Raw genomic sequence first — 16234 nt, forward strand, 5'->3', positions numbered from 1 at the left:
GGAAGTAAATTCCCTCCAGACGCAGGGCCTTGAGTAGTGGGAAAGCAGCAGATATTCTTCTGCTGGAAGGAGAAGATGGATGGACCCCAACCATCCTCCTAGGCACAACTCCCACTGTCAGGGCTATATCTCTTGTTAAGAAGCAAAATGGTCTCCAAGTTGCAGGACAGACCTGTATCCCCAGTGCCCTGGAAGGCTGCTTTGGCAGCCAGCAGCACCAAAGTCCATGTCTGCAAGCAGGTAGGAAGAACTTTCTGCTCCAGAAGCTGAACAAGAGTTTTGTGGCAGGATGAGCAGATGAAAAGTTGGGGGAAAGAGGCAGGGAAAGGAGGAGCAGGAAGAGAGAAAAGAATGAAATCAGCACTGACTTTCTAACCTAATAAGAAGCTCGTCAGGCTGAGGACATGACATACGATCGGGAGGATGAGAAGCGGTGTTCTTGGGTCACACCTGTGCCGCGGCTGTGAGTGACAGGGTGTTAAATTGGCGCAGTCGGCTCCCAAGTAAGATTTGACACTTCCCCTGGTGACATATGCAGGACTGTCGTCCAAATGCCATGGGATAAGCAGAGGGGGTGGGATGGTGGGCTTTTTTCAGCAGCCCCTCAGTCAGGGGTGGAAGGGTTCAGCTGCTGCCCGTGCTTTTTGGGGTGCAGCACAGTCCCCTGTTCAGGCACCTTGTGAAGACGGTGCAGATCTGTTTCTACCCCTCTGCTTATAGCAGTCCTGCGTTGATACTAGAAGAGGAGAAGCAGACGGCACAGCACGCCTGCTCTTCCCATTTGATATCTGAGTCACTGCCAGCAGTCCTAAGGCAGCTTCTGGGCTAGCAGGGAAGGTGGAGGCTGTCCCCTCCTCGCTGTCCCATCTTCCCACATCCCGCTCAGGATATTTAGAGCCAAGATATTCAAGAGCTGCACCGTGGGCTGGGAAACTGGCTTTTCACAGCCGAGCATCTCTGAGCATCACAGCCCATCTGCAGCATCAGCTGGCCTGTGCTCGCCCCGGCAGCCTCTGCTGCTGCCCGGAGCTGTGGCGATGACAAAGGGGCTGCAAAAAGCAGAAAAAAACGCCATCAGCCTCATCAGCGTCACTGTGGGCAGGGTGACAGGAACAAATAGGTGCTGGTCCGTGGGGATATAGGCTCTGAGACAGAGGGCTGTCTTCTCCTGCTGCCTTCTCCGTGGTATCCAAGCACCTTCCAGGATGCTCCCAAGGGTTGTCTTGCTAGGGAGGAAGGGAGAAGGGTTGTGGATTTCGCTCCACAAAGAAGAGGCATCTGTTCCTGCTGAGCATCGGCACCGCCAACCTCCCTTCTGCGAAGGCATCACAGCTTTTCTCCAGTTCTCGAACACAACTCCCCTGTTCTCCACTCTGAAGGTCATGCAATGAGGCTGCTGGGCCAAACTCTGTCCTGGGGTAACTTCCGTGACAACCAGAAACACAAGAAGTTGAAGGGTTGGGTTGAGGGTTTTTTGCTGCTGTTGTGCTTTTTCTCCAAAGCAACAGGAGCTCACTTAATTCATGAGCTTGTATCAGCTCAGGTTTAGATGCCAGCATGCATCTGCGTGTCTAGGCAGAGCTCCTCCAAACCGAAAGCTGTGAGCTTCCAAAAACTGTGTACTAAGAGCATATTCTAATTCTATATTTACATTAGACACTGCTCCAAATTATTAGCTGTCAGTTGTGCTTTCTAGTTAGTGAGCAGAGGGAGGCTCGGCTTAGCACGTTCACACTTCCCAGCGGAACCAAGTATGCTCTTTTGATGGGCTCCCCGGCCTCTCCTAAGCATGTATTTGTTGTTGCTAACCAGATTAACAAACCTCAGCATCTTGTTGCCGCTTTCTTGCATAAATCAGGAAGAGCGAGGCGAGCTTTGATGATGCCCTGAACAAGAAGGGCACAGCAGCCAAGTGAGCATGAAAGGAGGGGTATCCCTAAAGAAGTTTTTAGGTCACAAAGGCACAGTTTAGCATTTCCAGCCTCATGGCAGCAAGCGCTGGGGGTCCGCGCCGAGTTCTCATGGAGCCCCCGCCAGTTCCCACTTGCTGCAGGTCCCGCTCCCGAGGGACCGCGAAGTTTCCACCGCTCCGGTATCGCACGTCAATCACAAAAACAGCGATGCGCAGACAGCCTGCACCGCATTCATCACTACTTTTTCATTATCTTTAATTAAATTCTGATATTACGCCACAGTATTTCAGCCACTTTCATTACTTTCTTTACAGGCGGCGGCAGGAAAAAGCAATTACTGTACATCACTGCCTTGCCAAAATAAATTTTCAAGTCAACGCTTGGTTTTGCCTTTTTAGGCTGCAAAGTATGCAAGGAACCTCCTTCCCCGGCAAATATCCTGAGGACCCAGATCCTGATCCTGCCGAAAGCAGTGGCAAAGCTCCAGCCCGCTTGATGGGTGCCAGTTAAACGGCTGTAACTTGGCAGCGATGAGAGGGATGAGGAAAAAGTGTGTGGGGGGGGTGGCAAGTGGCTGGCAAAGACACTTCTTTCTCCTCATAAGTGTCCCTAGAAGTGTCAAAACATCAGCGTAACTTGGTCGGAGTAAGGTGAGGGGTGCTCAAGCTCCCTGCTTACCCCTGAGCAGGGTGCTTTAGAGTGATGGGGTGGCAACAATGGCCGGCCTGAGATGATGAGGCAGCTTTTGCACCTTCACTCTCCATTTTTCCCCACTTTCCCGCCTCCTGAGATGAGCAACAGATCCCACAGGGCACCATTCGCTCTCTGAGAGGGTCCCCGACCTCCCCAACATGGCGGAACCAGCAACCCTGCCTCCCTCCACATGAGCGGTGTGCGGGGAGCAGCGCTTTCCCTCGACCTTCTCAATATGGCCCTCAACCCCCGCCTCCCTTAACAACATGGCGCCGCGGAGGCCGCCCGAGTTGCCCTTCTCAAGATGGCCGCCAGCGTGGGACGGCACCGCCGGCCCCTCCCAAGATGGCGGCCGCGCTTCCCTACTGACAAAGCGCTTCCGGTGGGGCCTGGTATCAACGCCGCGGCCATGGCGGAGCTGACAGACGCGGAGCTCCGGAAGGAGCTGATGGCGCTGGGTTACCGGCCGGGCCCCATCACCGCCACCACCCGCAAGGTCTACGTGAAGAAGCTCGGCTGCCTGCGGGCCGAGGTGGCGGCGGCCAAGCGCAGGGGCCGCGCCGCTCCGCCCAGCCCGGCCCGCCCCTCCGCCAGGCCGCAGCAGGCCTCGCCCTCGCGGCCGCGCTCCGGCTACAACCCCGCCGTCGGGGCCGCCCGCGATAGTGAGGATGAGGCGGAGGATGAGGAGGAGGAGGAGGAAGAGGAGGGGGGAGGGGGGCAGCCGCCCGCGTCCCGCTGGGGGACGTCTGGGGATGGCGGCGGGCTGGCCTGGGGGGACTCCCGGGGGTCCCCGCCGGGCCGGGGCGGAGGGCTGGGCCTCGGGGCTGAGGGAGGCCTGTCCCGGAACAGCTTCGGTGGGCTGAGCTCGGCGCAGTGGGGAGTGTCCGTAGAGAGAAGTGGGGGTGCCGGGGCCGGGCTGGGGACGTCCCTGGGGGGGGCTGGGGGGCTGAGCTCCCCCTCCCCGTGGGACACGTCCATACAGAGAAGTGGCGGGCTTGGGGGCGGGCTGGGGGCGTCCCTGGATGGAGCTGGGGGGCTGAGCTCCCCTTCCTCCTGGGGTGTCTCTGCAGAGAGGAGTGGGGGGCTTGGGGCTGGGTCAAAGCTGTCCGTGGATAGGTCTGGGGGGCTGAGCTCCACATCCCACTGGGAGACGTCGGAGGAGAGAAGCGGGGGGCTCAGCACCCGGCTGGGGACGTCCCTGGATGGGTTTCGGGGGCCAAGCACCACGTCCCAATGGAGCACGTTTACAGAGAGAAGTGAGGAGCTCGGCGCTGGGTCGGAGCCATCCCTGGATGGGTTTCGGGGCTCAAGCTCCTCCGCGTTGCAGTGGGGCACCTCAGCAGAGAGGAGCGGGGGGCTCAGCACAGGGTTGAGGCCAAGCCTGGACAGGTTTCGGGGTTCCAACGCCACGTCCCAGTGGAGCACATCCGCAGAGGGAAGCGGGGGGCTCGGCATCAGGGCTGGGTTGGGGACATCCCTGGATGGCGCTGGGGGCCTGAGCTCTGCATCCCCCTGGGGTACCTCCGCTGGCAGGAGCGGGGGGCTCAGCTCCAAACCCCTTTCCAGTGATGAGATTGGGGGGCTGAAACCCAGGAGCCGTTGGGGCACGTCAGGAGGAGGAATTGGGGGGCCGAGCTCCCGAGCTCAGTGGGAGACAGCAGGGGAAAGGAAGGGGCACTCCTCTAACAGCGCGTGGAGGCGGGAAAGCGAGGTGACACCCAGCACCCACTGGGGCACATCGGCGGGACCTGGGGGGTTGAGTTACCAGTTTGGGAGAGGGAAAGAGGATTTGGGTTCCAGTGTTCGGAAGGAGGTGGACAGGGAGCTGAACCCCAGCAGCCGGGGAGGGGGGCTGATCCGGCGCTTCCCATGGAGGGCTACAAGCGACGCAGGGCTGGCGTCGGGGAGCCGGTGGGGAGCAGGACAGGGAATAACCTCCCGCACTCACTTGTTGCGGTCAGCCCCAAAGCAGCAGACGGAAGGAAAGGGCAAAGGCCTCGAATACTACCTCTCCCAGTTCCTTTGCCTCGCCAGCTTTGTGCTGCTGATGATTTTTCTGGGCATCCTCATGGTGAAGATGATCGGGTCAGGCTGGCTTGACAAGAGAGAGGAGAATTGTACGTGCACTGGTTTGATCCGGTTTTTAAACTGTATTCACCTTTCTTTTCTGCCTGCCCTTTATTACTTCCATCGCCGTCACATTCATCATTCTCATTGCCGTAACCTGCCATCTCTGCTTCTGTCCCCATTTCCATCTCCCTTTGCCTGTGGGAAACCTTGTTAGTCAGGGAAAGTAAGTCAAGTGTGTGCTTTTTTTTTCAAATGAGTTTGGCCTTCGGTTTTTCAAAACCATGGGTTTTATGGAGAGTGACATTCCTGCTAGGCCAAGGATATGTTTCATGATTGTCCGTTGTGTAACATAATGTCTGTGTAATTGCCCGTTGAGTGCTTTTAACGTTAGCCTCTGCAAAGCGCAGCCCTTCCTGGCCTTTATCCTGCCCACGTGAGAAGTACAGCGGTTGAATTGGTACTTCGGCACTCCAAGCGTAGCAGAGCTTCGATGAGGAACGAAAAGGGGCTTCCCCGTCACTCAGTTTTTTAAAGCCGAGTTCCCCAACTAGAGCAGATGGAAATATTGTCATTTCATGGCTTTGAACTGAAAGCAGAAGGGATTTGGGGTGTGGTTGGGACGGTGCGAGTCCCGAAACTCGGCACTCTGTGCCTGTAGGTGTGTGTGTGCTTTGCATGGGCTGGGAAAGCTGTTTCCTGCTGAGTCAGAATAAAACTGTCCAATGTCTGTGAATTTCTGAATGCACCCTTTACAACTTGGTTAGATATTTTGAAGCAAGGAATCTTGCGGCGCAGATGCCAATTCTTTAAATTCCCAGAGCAGAAAGTAGAGCATGGCGGACCAGGGCCGGCGTATATCCAGTTGTCGGGGTGGGAGGGAGCTGTTAAAGCACAGGCCGCAATCTGCAGGGCTAACAGCTCCAACTGAAATAAATCCTCTGCTTTTGCCTTGAGGAGGCTTGATTTAAATCCCTGTTATCACCGTGATATTTCAGGTGACCGTGGCGTTCAGCGAATGGCGTTACTAGATTGTAAAAGATCGGTGTGAAGCAGTGGGTTGTGGAGGAGCACAAAGTGTCTACTTAAAAGGAGCTATTAAAACATTCAAACCCCAGCTTTTACTTTCCAGCTGAACAGGATTCATCATTTGCACCCATTTAATTTGTTTTGCTTTCAGTGCTGCCTACCAAAGCAGCGCTTTGAATGCGCTATTTGCATAGCAAGGTGCTGTGTAGAGTGAGATTAAGAATAGCAGAATCAGGCTTTAAGGTAGAGCCTTTTTTAAAAAAAAGATAATTACTTTCTTGATCAAAGCTCTTGTTTTGCAGCCAGCTAACTTGCCCTCCCTTTCTCTCTCATAGTTAATCTCTTGCCTGTGGATTGTGACAAAAGAACGGATGATGTAAGCATATATTTATTTATCTTCAAGTATTGTGGATAGGGGATTCTCACAGAAGAGTAATTATTCTAGGTAACTTCCACCAATATCAGTATCACTGTAAAATTATTAGTTCTGTCCTTTTACAGAAAAATTGTGATTTGATGAGTTGGAATTAATGGGCCAGATTAAATTAGGACTGTATATGAGACTCCGAAAGATAAAAATTTAAATTCCCAATTATGTGAATCAATTTCTTTAATAGTTGTAACAGAAGAGATATTGGTTTGCAATAAAGCTGCGTTCAGCTTTAACAATGCAAGATTTAATCCAGCTAATTCCCTGAACTCCACCGTGAAGTGTCGTACAGCCCCGTGTCTTTTATCATAATGTACTGTTAGGAGAGAGGAGATTTCGTATTGGATTCAGAGTTACGGTTAGTCTCCTGTGATGTTCTGGAGGCAAAGAATCGATCTGCGGTTGGTCAGATGGGATGTCGGGTGACGCAGCCCGGGCAAGTTGGTGGCACTTTGGAAGGATGCACTGTCTCACTTTTGACTCAGAAACTGTAGATCTTTGCTGCAGGCGTGTTTTAATTTGAGCTAGAGGTGCACGACTGAGCCAAACTCCCACCGCTGGTATTTTGTGTTGGTATTTTTAGCTAGTCTGACCACTGTCCTGTTGCTGCGGGTCTATTCATGTTTTTTACCTGTTTCTGACTTTCAGTTCTGTGAAGCTAAACAGAAGGACACAATAATGAACGTGCTGCACGAGTTGTATAACTACTTGTCTGTACAAGCTGGTAAGTTCCAATTGTCGTTATAAAACACTTAGGAGCATTCGGCAAACTGCCTCTCCCAGCTGTCTGGCCATTTTTAACCTCAGTTTGAAGAGAGGGGTTTATGGAACAGTCAGTTCCACTTGAAGAGCTCTGAGTAAGTCAGGTAATAGAAAAATAGAAAAAGATGTGGTTTATTTTTATTCTGAATAGTGCTTAGCTAATGCACTTGTATCACCATGCTCTTGTGGAGTGGTCCTTATTTGCACTTGATATATTGGGAGTTTGAGATAGAAATATGCAGCTTTGTGGTTCTTTTCTACCAGCATCTTGAAATTGTCTTCAAGACACTCAGAGCCAGTAAGCGTAAGCTGATGAGTTTTTACAAATAAAGTTAAAGCGACTTAAGAAATTGCCAGCTTTCTGCTGAAATGTGGCAGCTGATTATGTGAGTGCGTCTCTTTTTCGCTCAGAACAGAACAAGGCAGGCTCTCTTAGCTCAGGAGCGCAGTAGTTCGGCAAGTCTCTACTATGTGTTAGTGAATCTGGTCCATAACTGGCATTTTGTGATGGAGAAAGCTGCTAGAAATTCAGTGGATGAGTAAAAACTTATTCAGCAAGATGTATAATAATAGAAGCACTTAAGTTCCATTTTCTAGATTTCGGACCTCAATAAGGCTGAATCCTTCAGATACTTAAGCTTCGCGGAATTTCTGAATCTTTTCAAATCAGACTTTGCACCTGTGAAATTTCCGCCAGTTTTACATAGTCTCTTGGCATACTTTGGTCACCTTTGTGAAGCTAAATTTAGAAGACTGGGTTCCTCGCCAGCATTTCTCTGCCTGGGTGGAAGGTAGAGCTGTGATTTAGGCTCCTTAGAAGCATTTTTCAATGCTGATCCTTAACTCCCAACACCCCAGTCTTTGATACCTGATGGAAAGAGCCCCTCTGCGGGGCATCAGGTCAGAGAGGTGGTTATGTACTCTGCAAGGGGGAGAAACAGTAATTTTTTTTCCCCTCATTCTGTGTTGAGTAGCTCATACACTGAAGCATGAGGTTTGATTGCCCTTATCCAACCTATATGCAGTGGCTGAGCGTTTTATTAGTAGTCACAATCTTATCTGCCTACAGTATAAATCTTACCTTGTAATCATTTTGCACAGAGCTACAGCTGATTTGAAAGGCTAGCCTTTCCAGACAGTTCAGCGTATTTCTGAACTGTTTGAGGGCTTTTTTTTCAAAACATTATTTCTATTTGACTCTTTTTTTTACCAGGTAATTTTGAATGTGGAAACCCTGAAAATCTAAAAAGCAAATGCGTCTGGGTTAGTGAAGCGAGGGATCACGTGGTGGTGAGTAGGCTGTGAACAGCTATTGTTATAACATAGTGCTTACTCTCTTATAAGGCAATAAATAATAGATACTAAAGCAATTCACCATGTGTTTTACTTCCTCATCCTGTTTTGATTCTTTCCCATATCTCTAGCTTCCCCTTTGGCCAGTCCTGTTCTCAGCAGTTCTTTTGAAAATAATTTTCTCCTACATCTCTGATTCAGCCCCTGTAAATCTAACTTAATGGTTTGTTGTTTCACCATAGCCATCCGTCTTCTGAAACCAGAAATTTCCCTGTGTCGAGGGCTGGGCAGAAGAAGGATTTTTCTATACCCCAAAGTGTCAGAAGACGGACTGCTTTGATCTAGCATTCCATTTCTTTCGTGGTAAACTGTCAGTAAGATTATGTTGTATTTAGTGGTTAGTCTTAACAGTCTGGGATAGTGTTATTTTACGGAGTGCTTCATGCATCATCTACTGTAGTCAGAAGACTTTAGTCCAGGCAAACCTTCAGATTTAGTTCTCCTTCCTCCACTTTGCAGAATTATGATTAGGATCAACCTAGGGACAGACCGTATAGAACAAATTCTCCCACTACTGTAGTGAAATAATGTTGTTCAGTATTTAAAATGAATGGAGAACTAATCTTCTTATGGATTCATTTGAACAGAATGTTACTGGTAGTTCCACGCAGAAGTTCGAAGCTGCCCTGCACTGGATACTAAACAGTAACAAGGATTTAGGAATATGGTAAGTGGAAGCCCACTGTGTCAAAGTTATGTTTCTCGGTGTTGGCTGATATGTAATTTGACATCCTCTGTGGTGTGCCCTAAAAGCTCCCGTACCTCGTTAAATTTCAGAAAATAATCTGGGATTGGCTTTGTCAGGGCTTGCTGGGCAAGCTTCCAAATGAGAAGTACAGCCCTGCAGCACAAATTGGCAACTGAGCTCATTCCTTGGGAGTCTGTTTCCCAGCCCAGTGTCCCACTGAGGGACATTGCGTTCACGAACGCGCTGTCTCGCAGATGAGGCATAAAACTGAGGTCAGGGCTGCTTGTGGCTATCAACAGTTGTGTTGTGCTTCCTGCAAGGTTTAGAAGTGGTGGTCCTGGTGTCCTGCCCACGGTCCTGTGACTACAGCACGCTTGTTAAACTTGCCCATATACTCACTTTTCCCAAGATAACCTTTTTTTCAGTACCGATGCTATAGACAGAGCTTCGGTATTGGGTGGAGCTGCATCCTTTGGTTTATTGCACAGCAAAGCACGCTCTTCGGTAGGTAACATCACCCATCTTTAGGATCCTTTGGAGCAAGTCCTGAGGAGAAGGAGGGGAAAACAGGTTGTCGAATGGTATCTTTTCTTTAGTGTCAGTTGTCTTTCTGGCAGAACACATAGTACCTGTTAAAATGAATGGTCTGACTACGTAGGATGCTGGTCGTCGTCATCCGTGGGGCTTTTTTCTCTTGGGTTTCTTGGCTAGCAGTCTCTTCAGTACATGAGAAATAGCAGAAATACTTTTTTTTTTTTCAGGTAAAAAATACAACATTCAGGCCATAGCCTAATGAAAGACTGTTACCCAGAGTCTGCAGAGATCATTATCTTCCTCTGGGAAGTGTGGGCTGCCTCCAGTCTGTGTTGACTCTGAAGTCTACCACTTGTTTGCATTTTAACATTGCTAAATGTATCTCTGATTAAATGAATTGTAACAGGAGTAACGCTGGAGTTGGTGTGCATAGCTTGTATGAATTCCCACTGCTGGATTTTTCCGTAAAAAAAATTTCTGCAGCTGCTGCTGTGATCTAAGGATCAGACAGTGTCTACTGCGTTGATTGCTGGTGTGTGGCAAATTCCCAGGACAGGACATAGTTTCCTTAGTGGCAGGTTTGGATTTGTAGGTGGGCTGGGATCCAGAGATTTCAAATTCGTATTTTTATACAGGAGCACTGCTCATGTCAGGAGCCGTGTGATACAATATACTCCCATTTTTTTTATTTTCATAATTAGCAACTCTGCCGGCTGTTCACCGAATGGATCCACTTTCACAAAGTCTGTGTGGCATGCAGAATGAGTGTTCGGCGTGCTTAAAAACCTGCGTGGCATTTTTAGCAAACGCTACGTGAGATTGTTTTTCTAGGTGCTAGTCTGAGAGGCAGAACTGAAAATGAGCTCTGCACTGGGTGATTCTGCTGCATATTTTAAATATTTTCATGGAATTTGGGTTGTAAATAAGACAAGGGGGTGGGAAACAACTGTGTGTCTCCAGCTACTGTAGAATCCAGTAACCAAATACAAGCTGTCAGCAGTTTCTGAGCTGTGCACTAGTAAATTGAGAAAACGTCTTTGTCTAATAGATTATTCATTGCAAACATAGAATGAATTAGTAGCTTGAAAAAATAAAATCCCCTTTAGTCCAGTTCCTCTGAATTTGATGGCTCTCACTTGGATTACTTGATGCCTGTTGGCTACGAGTATCTAATAAGGGAACCGCATCGGTGTAGATCTGTATATAAAGAAGTGAGTTAAAAGCATATCGGCTAGCACAGCAGGTGTGTAGAAGTGATTTTGCAGGAGGATGTTATCGATTTTGCCATGAATGCTTTCCGAGGGTGTGTCTGTTCTCACTGCAGATACAGTTGATGCATTGTCACTTTTCTAGCTAAACTGTTTATGCTCATCTGTGCTGAGGAAAACAGTGCAACCTCCATGGACATTCGCAGTCTCCCTCAACTGCTCTCTCTGCAATTGCTGATGAGTGACTCAGTAAACATTTCCATTTCTCTGTGCTGGGAGGTGGGAATCCAATTTAAAGTTTAATCTTCTGCACGCTGAGAGGTGCTGTCAAAGAGTCTGCAGAGGGAGACTTCAGTTTACCAGTGGGAGTTCCAGCCCTGCTGCCTTTTCTAAAGCCATATCCATTCCTTGCTAAGCAGCCAGTCCCAAAATGTTCTGGAAAGAGGAGCTGCAAGGATGGTGGTGTATTTTCTATGTGGTGCGCAGAAGGAGTTACTGCATCCACAGTCTGTTTGTTCTCCCTGTCTTGATTAAAGACTGCGGTTGGAGTGTCTGCTCTCTTCAGTGAAGATTTTGTGCCTCTTTCCATCAGGCTGAAAGGCAGAGACCTTTCGGAACCGGTTACCAAAGTGGAGGATGTGTTCTGCCTCGAATCGGCCCATCCTCAGATGGGGCTCGGCTGCCGCTTCCGTCGGGCCATGGTCACTGCCATTATGAACCTCTTCCTGTTTTTCTGGAGTAAGTCATCAGTGTTAGTAATCAGCTACTCCCCTTCCTAGCTGTAGAGATGAACTTGCGTGCGTGCACACATTCTCCCAGCCATATGAAATTACTAATAGAGGTGAAATAAATCTGCTGATGAGTTAATTTCTAATTAACCTTTGTTCTGGCAGCAGAGGGCAGAGGGAGACCTGTAGACCTGCTCTTGTGCTGTGAGTGCTTTAACGTTTACTTTAAATCAGCGAGCTGATTAGCTCTCTGGGTATTCTTCAAGTACCCATTACTATGGTCTGCAAAATAAGTATGTTGACCTACCTAAAAGATTCGGTTTTTCTTTCTTTTCTTGCACTAAGCTGCAAAGTCTTTCAGCCTCTTTAATAATGACTTGTAGCATTTCAGTGTTAGAGGTTTTATTGGAATAGTCTGTCATGCCCCAGCTGAGACAGAGGTCTTACTGAGTGAGGTGATAACGAGAGATGAGTCTTGACTAGAAGAGTTTATAATCTACCCAGACAAGGTGAGGGTGAAAGGGGATAGTTATGTTTATTGTAGAGACCGAGATACTAAAGTTAGCTCATGTTGTAACGGGGGCATTTGTCAATGCTAAACCTTCAATATAGATCTCCTGAATTTCAGGCTGGCGCTGGAGCCCCAGGCTTTATTTCCTTATCAAGCAGCTATCTTCGGAGCAGTGGAGCTTGACAGTCTTCCTAAGTGATTATTGTGGGGGAGGCCTCTATCAAAGAGGTAGCTCTGGGACTTGGAGAATTGAAGCCCTGTGGTTGTGCTGAGCTTTCTGGTGGGGGGAAAAAAGCTCCATGATAAGGCCTTACGACCACCTTTTCCCTCAGTGCGCGCATGGCCTTCTGCTGCAGGTGGTGTCGGTACCAAGGTTTTCGCGGGGCGCAGCTGGACTGATGATCAAAATGAATTGCTTGGATTCAGTTCCAAGCAGGCCTGGGTAGCAGGGAGTGAAAGCTGCCTGTGGGGAGAGGCAGTGTCAGAAACAAAACTGCTAGCATCCAGCGAGTATGCGTCTGTCACTTATTGAATTTTGTTTGTTTTTATTCTTCTAGGTCTGATAACTCTTTGGGGGATCCTGATCTTCCTTAGGTATCGCTGGCGGAAGATGGAGGAAGAGGAACAAGCCATGTATGAAATGGTGAAGAAGATCATAGGTAGACTCCAGTAGCTGTGTAAATGCAAGTATCCCTGTTCTTCTCTCTGCAATGTTGAGGTCTCTCACCATTTTGTCCTCCTGCCCTCCAGCTGTTGTCCAGGACCACTATAAGGAATGGGAACGGAATTTGGAACGTTACCCCTATGTCGGCATCTACCATGTTCGGGACAGCCTCATCCCTCCTCAAAGCAGGTGAGCTGAATTTTATTCATTAAGGAGGGCTGTCAGCATGATGTTGTCCAGCTCAGCTAAAAAACGCAGTTACAGAGCAACGGACCATGAGCAGACAATTGATGGGAAGCTGGACTGCGAGAAGAGTCTGTCTGGCCTTTCAGCTTTTAAAGGATTTTGACATAACTCAGGCTATGTCTTAACCTGCTGCAGATTAATGTGACAGTCCTGGGGCTGATATTTTGTGCAGTCACACAGGTGTATTGTCATTGTTCTATCAAACAGTAATTGGATTTTGTTTTGCTTGGGCATGGAGCATCTGATTTTTCTCTCCTTCATCTAATGTGTGTAGGATGCTGTCCTCTTTCTCAGCTGTCATACCTTATTCTCCGGAGAGGTGCAGTGCTTTTCAAAGCAGAGCTTCCCATGAGGTGAAGAGGGTATTGGGAGGCTTTTCTGAAGCAGTGGTGTATGTTGCTGCCTGGAAAGTTACCAGTTCAAGTTGGGCAGCTTTGAAAGGGAGGTGGAGTGAGATGGTCGCTTTTGGCCCTTTTTAGCAAAGGAAGTGTGGTCGAGATAGTTGCTCCGTGGGTGGTGGGGCCAGGGAGCTGCAGCCTGGCTTTCACTGGTTTATGTGCCACTTGTTCCATCTCTGCAGGAATGTTTCTTGTGTTTTCGTTAAATGGAGCTACTTTGTTCTCCTGACTGCACAGATACTACGAGTGCTGCAAAGTCTTAAACATCCTCACTCTTTATCAGTCACAAAACTCCTTTTCCTCCTGGTGGTGATTTCAGCTGTTTTGAGCTGATCTCTGTGTGTGTGGTGCCCAGAATTACTAGACACTGATTCAAAACTGGGGTGAACTCCAGTTTGTCCTCCCTGGTCTGAGAGATCTCTGCATGCAGGAAAGGTGAGGGCAATTTGCTAATCGAGTCCCTTTTGCAATAGGAATTGAGCTTGAAATTCAGCGCAGTCATCAATTACTGGTACTGACAGAGGGTCTCGTCTTCCCTGCCCCCCAGGCAGGACCTGTGTTTTCATGCCCTGGCCTGAAATTGCTTCTAAACCAGAATTCTGGTTTAATCTCCTTTACTGTCTGCACACAGGGAGCAGGAGGCAGCTAGCGGTAGCTTGATCAGCAGCCGCAATTGCTGTAAGCAGGAAAGCACAATGAGGATATGATTCTAATTTATTTTCTTTTTCTTGCTGCTCCTTGCAGAAAAAAAATGAAGCGGGTCTGGGAGAGAGCTGTGGACTTTCTGGCTTCAAATGAGTCACGAATTCAGACAGAGTCGCACAGAGTAGCAGGAGAAGACATGCTAGTGTGGAGATGGACTCAGCCTTCCTACGTCTCGGATTCAGAGCACTGAAGAGGAGCAGAAGTTGAGCAACTGTTGATACGGACCTCTGCAAGGGGACAGTCCCTTCTCTGGTGGTGGGAAAGAGCAGGTCACGGTCCTAATCTCCTAGGGTTGGGGATTGCACGTATCTATTTGCTCTTCTTCCTGAAAATCTTCACCCACAAAAGTTCAGGGCAATAATGTTGGCTTGGAAAGAAGATGGGCTTGAGCTGGTGGGAAGCTAGAATTGCACCAAAGTTAGCCTTCCAGCAAATACCTGGCTTCCGTAGGCAAGCGAACCTAGAACAGTTTTTTAAAAAGAAAAGAAAATGCGGACCTAATATTGAGTGACTTAAGGTCTTTCTGACAAAGCTTAGGTGTTTAAAATTTGACCTCAATTCTGCAAAGGCCAACTGGTGGCAATGTCCATCAGGGAATGTGTTTAAAGAAGATTAACATTTCCCATGGAAACATTAGGGTGGCAGTTAAGATGCATTTTGTTACAATTTGTTTTTATCTGTACAAAGACAGTGATGAAAGCACTTGGTGCTTCCTAAAGAGGAAAATTTTTGTGTTGGCTTCACCCTTATAAATGGGGAAGTTGGGGGGGGAAAGTCAGGTGAAGGTAGTCCTAGAGGGAGGGCAGTCTGACGTGCCTTGGTGATTTGGGCTGGGTTGGATGGGGTGGAAGAGCGGTTGTGACCCTGTTACACTTTTAAAGTCTGCAGTCTCTGTGCTTTATGATTTCTGGGGGGTGGGGGGAATTTGGGTGGAAAATAAAAGCTATAGGAAGCTTCTGAAAGCGCTTTCTTGTGGCTACAGCCAAAGGGACTGCTTCATGAGCTATTAAAAAACAGCTTTGGAAAGGTTATTAGGGCTGAATGTACATGTTTATCCTGGGCAGCTGCAATGTGTGTGCTGTGTGTCAGAGCAGAGATGTGCCATGCGTGGAGTGTCACTACAGGGATTGCCAAGTCGGTGTTTCTGCAGCCTCGCAACAGGTACAAGGAGCAACGATCGATCCTCTGTTCACACTGCAGGCATCCTGCTTTGTATCCCTAATCTTTTGGTTACTTAAATTTCTTTTTATGTCCAGCAAACGAGTGTTTGTTTCCAAGAAAATAGCACCAGTATGTGGCAGTTTAGGCTAGGCAGAGATACTGCTAATCTGCTCTTCCCAATATTGTAAAACAGCTGGCCAGCTCACCACTAAGACAGCAGGGACCAAATTAATTTCTGGCGTAAGCTAGTAAGAGCTGCAGCGTTGATTTGAACCCGTGTAACCAGTGGACGTTGTTCTCCTTGGCGTCACGGTACAGAGTGAATGCTCTCCGCATGGAGAGCTTCCTCTCCAGGCTCTGGGTTGGCTTAGGACGGCTGCCGAAGCCCTCCTCACCAGCCTGCAAAGCGGGGGCGCCGCGTACAAGGTGGGTTCTTCGTGCCAGTCCCTGCGCACCTCCTGCCATGAAGCCTGCACTTCTCCGCCCCACTGCTGCCTTTGGTGGGGTTTTCAACCTACGGACCCGGCAGGCTGCTGCGGAAGGACGGCAGAGGGTCCTTACTGCTGGTGCTCATCAGCCAAAACGAGTGGAGAGAGCAGACTTCTCCAGGAACAGAACACGGGGAGGTCTTTCCCATTGGATGGGAAATACCCTGCCTGGAGTTGACTCTTACCCCATATGTTGGTTTTGGTTGCAAAGGCAGGGTGTTTGAACAGAAGAGGGGACTCAACAGCTGTCTTCAAGACAATGACCAGCTTCTTCCACTCTTAATAAAGCAGGGGATAACGTGAAGGCAGCCTTGATTCTTTTAAAATGTTGTAACAAGATCTTCGCTGCTGCCATAGAAATTTTTACAAACACCGGTGCCTACATTCTTAAGCCTTTTTAAAATATTTGTGGGGTTTGGGTTGGCTTTTTTTAACCGTCCAAATCCAGACGTGAAGAGTCAGGCATTGCAGTTATCTTTTTTTGTATTAAACTTGTTTTTTGTAGCATAAATTTCACTGGCTTGGTGCTGTTTATTATATGTTCAATTCAGCTATGTAAATCAATATATAAAATAAATTTATTACAAATAATTTGTTCCCTTTATTTTTATTGAGGAGTCACAGATTGTTCCGAGTGCTTTCGCTCAGGCAGATCG

General features: G+C 48.5%; 1 protein-coding gene across 2 annotated transcripts; it reads left to right on the forward strand.

Annotated features, from left to right (window-relative positions):
* Window positions 1-2969: 2969 nt before the first annotated feature.
* On the forward strand, window positions 2970-16169 carry LEMD2 (LEM domain nuclear envelope protein 2). Of its 2 annotated transcripts, XM_054181017.1 has the most exons (9): window positions 2970-4723; window positions 6038-6078; window positions 6781-6856; window positions 8108-8184; window positions 8835-8914; window positions 11270-11415; window positions 12474-12575; window positions 12667-12769; window positions 13969-16169. In XM_054181017.1, the coding sequence occupies exons 1-9, from the start codon at window positions 3016-3018 to the stop codon at window positions 14117-14119; spliced, it is 2484 nt and encodes an 827-aa protein (XP_054036992.1). In that variant the 5' UTR covers window positions 2970-3015; the 3' UTR covers window positions 14120-16169. The 2 variants fall into 2 exon arrangements, with proteins under 2 accessions (XP_054036992.1, XP_054036993.1); XM_054181018.1 differs by lacking the exon at window positions 6038-6078 and having other exon boundaries at window positions 4600-4723.
* The last annotated feature ends 65 nt before the right edge of the window (window positions 16170-16234 follow it).

This window comes from Rissa tridactyla, chromosome 21 (assembly GCF_028500815.1).
Source record: "Rissa tridactyla isolate bRisTri1 chromosome 21, bRisTri1.patW.cur.20221130, whole genome shotgun sequence".
NCBI lineage: Eukaryota > Metazoa > Chordata > Aves > Charadriiformes > Laridae > Rissa > Rissa tridactyla.